Below are 7251 nucleotides of genomic sequence, written 5' to 3' on the forward strand. Positions count from 1 at the left end.
GGAAGACAGCCTGTCCCTGGGTTGCAGGAGAACCCTCTGGGCTGTGGGGTGCGGAAGGGACACGTGCAGCTCAGACCCCACTGCTAGAGGGAAGGTCGTTGAACAGGGTTGAATTAGAGACAAGAGGGAGTCAAAGTCAGAGCCCTGTGACACACAGGTTTAGAGGGTGGTTCCAGAGCCATGCTTCCTCAGCCCTTTGGCAACTGTGGGAGCCTGAACCCATCCCCGTCTGCTCTGTGCTGGTTTCCTGACCTTGTGTCCTGGGATAACAAGAGTGCCTGCACCGGCGGACCATGTGAAGCAGGACTTAGCACCTGTGAAGTGCCAGGCTGTGAGCCTGGTGCACAGAGAGTGAGAGGTAGATATTTCTGTCTTCTGGGGCCAGCCCGCCCCCTTCTCTGGACCCCGGGTTCCTCTTGCAGCAACACCTTGACTTTGTGGTTCTCAACAGAGGCAGTACCGATTCCCACCACCAGGCGGCGCTTGGGGACTGCATGAGAGCTTTATTACCTTTTTTTTCTTTTTTTTTCCTTTTGCAGTGATTGAGAGCTCCATGGTGTCACTGAATTTCAGGGCAGTTAAGGCAGCCTCACAAAGTAACTTTTAGCTGAGTCTGATGGGGCTGTGGGTCATCCTTAGGTTTTCCCCCATTACCTGTGCTGGGTGTTACTGTGCCATTTTCTAGATAAGATCCAGCCCAAGCTGGACCCTGGTACCCTCCCAACACACCCTTTGCTGGTCCCAGCACCTCCAGGAGGCAGCCCGCTGGAAAGGCCATGGCTTTGGAGTCAGAGGGATCTGGACTTGCGGTCCAGTTTTGCCCCATGTTGCCTGTGGGTCTCAGGGGGTCACCTGTCTCCTCTGAGCCTCATGCTGCTGACCATTGTGAGGGTAATTTAGAAGCACAGCCTTTGAAGGTGGGCAGGGCTCAAGATTACAGCACCTTTTCCATCCATGACCTAGATTACCCACCTGCCTGTTCTAGAGGCCAGGGGACAAGTAGGTGTGCCGAGGTGGGTGGGTGTTCAGCCAAAGGGAAGGAACCAGATAGCCCCAGCATGGATCGTTTTTTTAGTAGGAAAAAGCTGTCACATTCACAGAAGTGGCGAGAACTGTGTAAGGAGTCCTATAATGAAGAATAATATAATGAATCCAAGACTACCTTCAACATTTATCAATGTTCTTACCATCCTTTGTTTCATCTGTGTCCCTTTTTTCTGCTGTAATATTTTCAAACAAATCCCAGACATCCTATCATTTTGCCCATACATACTTCAGGGTGTATCTCTAATACATAAGGGCTTTTTTTCTTTTAAACACAGCCAAAACTACAATGCTGATGTCACCCCCAACAAGATTAGTAATAATTTGTAGTATTATCTAATGCTGAATCCATGTTGTTTTTCTTTGTCTCAAAAATGCCTTTTTACAGTTGAGTGGCTAAAAATCAGGATCCACATGGGGAACACATAGTGCATCTGGTTGACAGGTCTCCCAGGTATCCTTTAGTAGAGAAGAATCCCCTCCCTTTTTTCCATAAAAAAGGTGTTTATTTGTCGAAGAAACGGAGTCATTTGTCCTGTAGAATTTCCCACATTGTGCATCCGGCTGATTGCATCCTCTGGGTGGCTTTTGAGGGGATAGCACGAGCATCTGACACAGCTCCACGTGTCACTGTGCATGCATGTGGGTCGGTGTCTACACCTGTGTGTATCATTGAGTCTGGATCCACACATCTGTGTGTGATAAGCCCAAGTGCACCTTGCTGTCTTAGTGTGTCCGTGTGCCCTTGGCTGTATGGTTCTTCTGTGGGTACACCTGTGTGTGCGTGTGTGTCTTTAATATTTGGTCAGACTAACTCCAAAGTCAGGACTTTNCACGAGATCATGACCTAAGCGAAAGTTGGACGCTTAACCGACTAAGCCACCCAGGCGCCCCTAAAGTCAGGACTTTTAACTGCAGTGGCCTGCCCACCTGAGTCTGTGACAGCCAACCCTCACATACACACTCCTGACAAAAGAACCCCACTTGAGCTTAGGCCTGAGGCAGGCAGGGATTAAGAATTCACCCTGAAATCCCACATGGTTCTTGGAGCCCTCCTGGAGTCCCAAGGCTGGCCAGGGAGGGCTAGGTTTCCCTGCTTCCCTCTCCAGGAGGCCAGCACCTACCCCTGGGAGCGCAGATTCAAAAGCCTCTGGAAAAGAGACTCCGCCCTTCCCAGTCACTTCCCCTGCACCCCAGGGGCCATTGTAGCCTCCCCCCCAACCCCACTGTGCTCCTTTGTGTCCACGATGAGTCTACCTTGAGTCTACCTGCAGCAGCCTCAGCCCACAAAGGAGCACCTCCTGGGCGGCCACTTGTGGGAGGTCTGGCGGCAGGACGTTTAGAGGTGAGCTGGGCAGACACTCCACTGAGGTCACACCTGTCTCTAGATGCCTCTGTGGCCTTGTCCCACTTCTGGGTGGGGCCACACAGCACACCTGACTGGGGAAGGTGGCCATGTCCCCCAAAACTGCTCCGCCCCAGGGAAAGGGGAAGAAAGGAACTCAGTTATAGAGACTGCTGATGCCCCTTATCTCACCTGTGAGCTTGATAACATTAGCCTATTTTATAGCTAAAAAATCCAAGGTGCAGAAGGTGAGGCGACTGGGAAGTCCAGCTGCTCCTTCCCACTCCCACTGCACTGGGTCCTAGCCCAATCCCCGATATGGTGGTGACCCCCAGTGGCAACAAAGGGTATGACAGGGCCTTCAGGCAAGACAGAACTAGGGAGGGAGACTTCAACCTCCAACTCTCCCAACTGGAAGGACCCTCAGAGAACAATGGATATATACCCCCAAGGGGAAAATGGGGAAGCTGAGGTCCATAGGAGAAAGAGATGCACCAGCAGTTACAAAGTTAGTTTATGGCAGGGCCAGGGCTAGACCCACGTTTTCTGATGTGTACGCTACAGGATTAGTAGTCATTTATTAAGCATTTATTGTACGTCAGGCAGCATGGTTAGGGGCTTTTAATCCATGTAACAGTCTGGGGGATGGGCCTGTCATGGCTGTATGGACGACAAAACGGGTCATTCTATGGAAACGCTGCCATCCTGTGTCCCCTCCCCTCTCCCCCTCTGGGATCTCCACCCAGACTCCGGGTATAACCAGGAGGAAACCTGGCTTGCAGCCCAGCCCAAGACTGACGAGGCAGAGGACCGTATAAAAGCCCTCGCACCCCCACATTTATATACATCAACACTAACCACTCTGCCTCCTCCCCACCCCACTGCCATGTGAGGCAGGCATCATTTCACTGATGAGGAGACCAAACCTCTGAGAAGCTGCATGGGTGTCCAGGGTCCCACAGCTACTACTGGGAGGAGTTGGAATTAGAACCAGACTTATTCCAGCCTCCCAACACGGAAGGTTCTAGATTGGCTGGGGAGGTGTTCATCAGCTAAATCTCGGCTCTCCCTTCCTGCCCAGCTGGCCCCAGAGCACACGCTGATGTCCTTCCGGAAGGCTCTCGAGCAGAAGCTGTATGGGCTACAGGCTGATGTCACCATCAGGTAGGTGTGGGGGTCAGGAGGACTGCCAGTCCCCTCATCCCTGCCGCATCCACATCCGGGACCCTGCTGGAGGAGCCTCGGGTCCCAGAGCCTCAGAGAGGGGGCTTGGATGGTTCGCCCAGGGCCGACACCCTGTTTGTGCCAGATGCCAGGATATAAAATAGGGAACTAAGCACCTGCTCTTGGCTCCAGCAGGGGTGAATGTGTGGGACCCGGAGTCCTGCCGCAGATCCACCTGAAGGAAAGACTAGATCTGAGTGGCTCAGCAAGTGGAGCTCAAATACCGATGGCTGGGATAAGCATGCTGCAGAGTGATAGATTCACTGTGATGTCAATTTTATTTTACAAGACCACAGAAACCGATTTCTACATTTTTGACATGTAGATTTTAAAAGTATGTGTTAACATGAAAGGTCAAGAAGAATTCATACCCATCTCACAACAGATTATCTCTGAGAAGAGGAAAGAGGCAGGGCTGCCATGTACAGCTACACGGGTTGTGTAGTGAATAAGGACATCACATGCATGAGGGTATGATACCGTAGATATCTGGTCCCAGTGTAGATACCACAGAATTGTGTATCAAAACCTTCTAGCAGATGGAGGTAAATTGCCTTGAGGAAGGAGGGCTCAGGTGCCTTTTACTGTGTGACACTAAGACATGGTATGTGGTATCAGCAGCTCCAGTTGGGTAGACTAGGATGGTGGGAAGGGGGGAAGGTCAAAGGCGCCTGCATTTGTACTGTTGTAGTATGGCATCACATGGCCTGGGTTCTAAGTCAGGTTCTACCATTTACTGGCTAGTGGGTCTTGAGCTAGGTACTTCCCTCTCCCAGCCTCAGTTTCCCCATCATCAAACGAGGTAGTACCTATCTACTAAGGTTGCTAAAAGAATAGACCCAGCCCTCCATCCTCATCAGCCCCTAACCCCATCTGACCCTCACAGAGAGCCGGAAGGAGTCACCTATCAGTCCCCTGTCCTCCCTGTGCAGACAGGGAACCTGAGGTCCAGAGAGAGGCAAAGCCTGCCTGGGTGTCATGGGGGTTGTAGAAGTGGGTAGGAAGGAGCCTACATGTGTTGGTAGGGGGATGACTGGTGGGCAGGTGAGGGACCCTGGGCAGACAGTGACGTGGGGACCCCACCTTCCTGCAGCCTGGACGGCGTGCCCTTTCTCATGCATGACACCACCCTGCGGCGCACCACCAACGTGGAGGAGTTGTTCCCGGAGCTCGCCCGCAGGCCCGCCTCCATGCTGAACTGGACCATCCTGCAGAGGCTCAATGCTGGCCAGTGGTTCCTGAAGGTCTGGCTGTACCTGTCCCAGTCCTAGGCATGGAAAGTAGAGGCGGGGACCCCATGGAGTAAGAGGGCTGGGGCCAGTCATCAGCTCAGATGACACCTAGCCCCCACCGCTAGCATCAGTGACTCACATCCAGGCTGGCCAGTGGCCTGCTTTGGCTTTGGCCACTGAAGCCCTGATCTCAGGGTTGTCATTGCCTTTTCTGGTTCTGTCTCCCCCATCAGAAAAAGTTGATGGTGGTGATGAGTTAACAGTCAAACTCTAGAGGGAAAATCGGTTCTCTGGGGTGAAATGCTACTAAAGGAGAAATATGCTAGGGTCTGGGATAAGTTCCAAGCAACTGATTCTTTCAGTAAACAGGTGTGGCACAGAAAAGTTAGGGTCGCAGTCTTCTAGCGCCCCCACAGGGCCACAGCTATCAATTTACCTGAGCCGCGCCGCAGTAGGCACCGGCAGCTGGGGGGGGGGGGGGCCTCTGTGCTCAGTGGCCAAGAAGGCACATGGAGGCCCAAGGGGCTGGTGAGGCAGCCATGTGTGTCCCTTTCTCTGCCAGACGGATCCCTTCTGGACGGCCAGCTCCCTGTCACCCTCCGACCACAGGGAGGCTCAGAACCAGTCCATCTGCAGCTTAGCAGAGCTCCTGGAGCTGGCCAAGGGCAATGCCACGCTGCTGCTCAATCTGCGTGACCCGCCACGGGAACACCCCTACCGCGGCAGCTTCCTCAACATCACGCTGGAGGCCTTGCTGCGCTCTGGCTTCCCCCAGCACCAGGTCAGGCCCTGCATAGCAGCCCAGCCCTGTGCGCCCCAAAACCCTGGCCTGGCTGCAGCAGGACTGCAGCGTAATGTCACCGTGCCCCTGTCCAGACCTCAGTTTCCACATATGTAGAATGGGGGTAGTGTGCCCCTTGCCTTCCTGACCGGGTCATTGTGGAGACAAGAGGGAAACAAAGTCCTTTAAAATGTACAAGGGGTGCGAGCAGGTTCTCCGGGACACAGTCATTTCCATGAAGCGCTGCCCGCATCCTTGTGCTGTAACACTTGGAGATCAGAGGAATTCCAAACCGGTTTATGGCAGCACACTAAACTGGTGTCATCCTACAGAGTGACTGACGCCTGGGTTGTCAGTCTTGTCATGACAGGTCTCCAGGGGAAGCTCCCTGAGTTGTTGCTAGAGCAGTTTCACAGCCTGGGCGGGGACCAGGCTGACCCCCATAGTGATGATTACACGTAAGCTCCCCTGTGTGCCAGGTCCCGGCTCTTTGAAACCTTCCAGGGCCTTCTGGCGGTAGACGCTCTAACCCCATTTGATGGAAGAGAAAGCTGAGGCTGCCCCCCTCCCGCCTGCAGGTCATGTGGCTGCCTAACAGGCAGAGGCCCTTCGTGCGGAAGGTGGCTCCTGGCTTCCAGCAGACGTCGGGCTCCAAGGAGGCGGCTGCCAGCCTGCGGAGAGGCCACATCCAGAGGCTGAATCTGCGCTACACTCAGGTGTCCCGCCAGGAGCTCAGGTGTCCATCCCCGCCCCCCCTCCGGAGGCTGGCTCACAGGAGCTCCTGGTGCAGAGAGCAGAGGCCAAGAGCATCAGGGGGAGCTGGGCTTGGTCTGGCTTGGTCCTCTGGGCGTGCAGACCCCTTTCTCCAGCCCCAGCTGTGGGGTGGCAGGACGTTCATGAGGGGGACATGCTTTACGGGCCTCGAGTCCCCAGTCTGAGGGCTGACCAGCCTCCATCCCCCTGCCCCACAGGGACTATGCGTCCTGGAACTTGAGCGTGAACCTCTACACGGTCAATGCACCGTGGCTCTTCTCTTTGCTGTGGTGCGCGGGGGTCCCGTCTGTCACCTCCGACAACTCCCATGCCCTGTCCCAGGTGCCTTCCCCTCTCTGGATCATGGTAAGTTGGGAAATTGTTGTTGGGGGGGGGGGTCCAGAGGGCACCTGGGGGTGTAGAGAGAGCCTGTGGCTCAGGGTTGGGGGGCAGGCTCCATGCTCGGGGCTCTCCGGGGAGGTCTCAAGGGTGGGGACAGTGCACGGTGGGGGGCCTGGGCTTGGGGCAAAAGGAAGATCATGGCCTCTGGGGTCTGCACTAAGGTGAGGGGGGTGTGGAAAGAACCTGGGCCCAACCCACAGGGAGAAAAACATCATGTAAGGGCCCCAGAGGACTAAATTACTACTTGGGGGGTTGGGTTTTGGGGGTTTGTTGTATTTTGTTTTAAAGAAAGGGAAGGCATTAGGAAAGGAGGGTAACAACAGGACAGACAGGAAACATGTAAAAGCTGCTCTGAGAATACACCAGTAACACCAGTTTTCAAGTGGTCGGTCGGTCCCCTGCAGACCGGCCTGAGCTCCAGTTGCTCTGCCACAGGGGGCGGGGGGGGGGGGGGCCCGACCCCCCACCCC

At 54.6% G+C, this 7251-nt stretch overlaps 1 protein-coding gene across 2 annotated transcripts in view; it reads left to right on the forward strand.

The window, feature by feature from the left end:
- The window catches only part of GDPD5 (glycerophosphodiester phosphodiesterase domain containing 5), an 85264-nt gene that overhangs the window by 70384 nt on the left and 7629 nt on the right, over positions 1 to 7251 (forward strand). For both annotated transcript variants that reach the window (XM_077776387.1, XM_077776390.1), the window contains exons 10-14: positions 3471 to 3553; positions 4707 to 4857; positions 5408 to 5626; positions 6205 to 6362; positions 6598 to 6745. In XM_077776387.1, the coding sequence (XP_077632513.1) occupies positions 3471 to 3553; positions 4707 to 4857; positions 5408 to 5626; positions 6205 to 6362; positions 6598 to 6745 (759 nt within the window). The remainder of the gene's footprint in view (positions 1 to 3470; positions 3554 to 4706; positions 4858 to 5407; positions 5627 to 6204; positions 6363 to 6597; positions 6746 to 7251) is intronic.

Source organism: Crocuta crocuta, unplaced genomic scaffold (genome assembly GCF_008692635.1).
Source record: "Crocuta crocuta isolate KB4526 unplaced genomic scaffold, BGI_CrCroc_1.0 scaffold271, whole genome shotgun sequence".
In the NCBI taxonomy this organism is placed as follows: domain Eukaryota; kingdom Metazoa; phylum Chordata; class Mammalia; order Carnivora; family Hyaenidae; genus Crocuta; species Crocuta crocuta.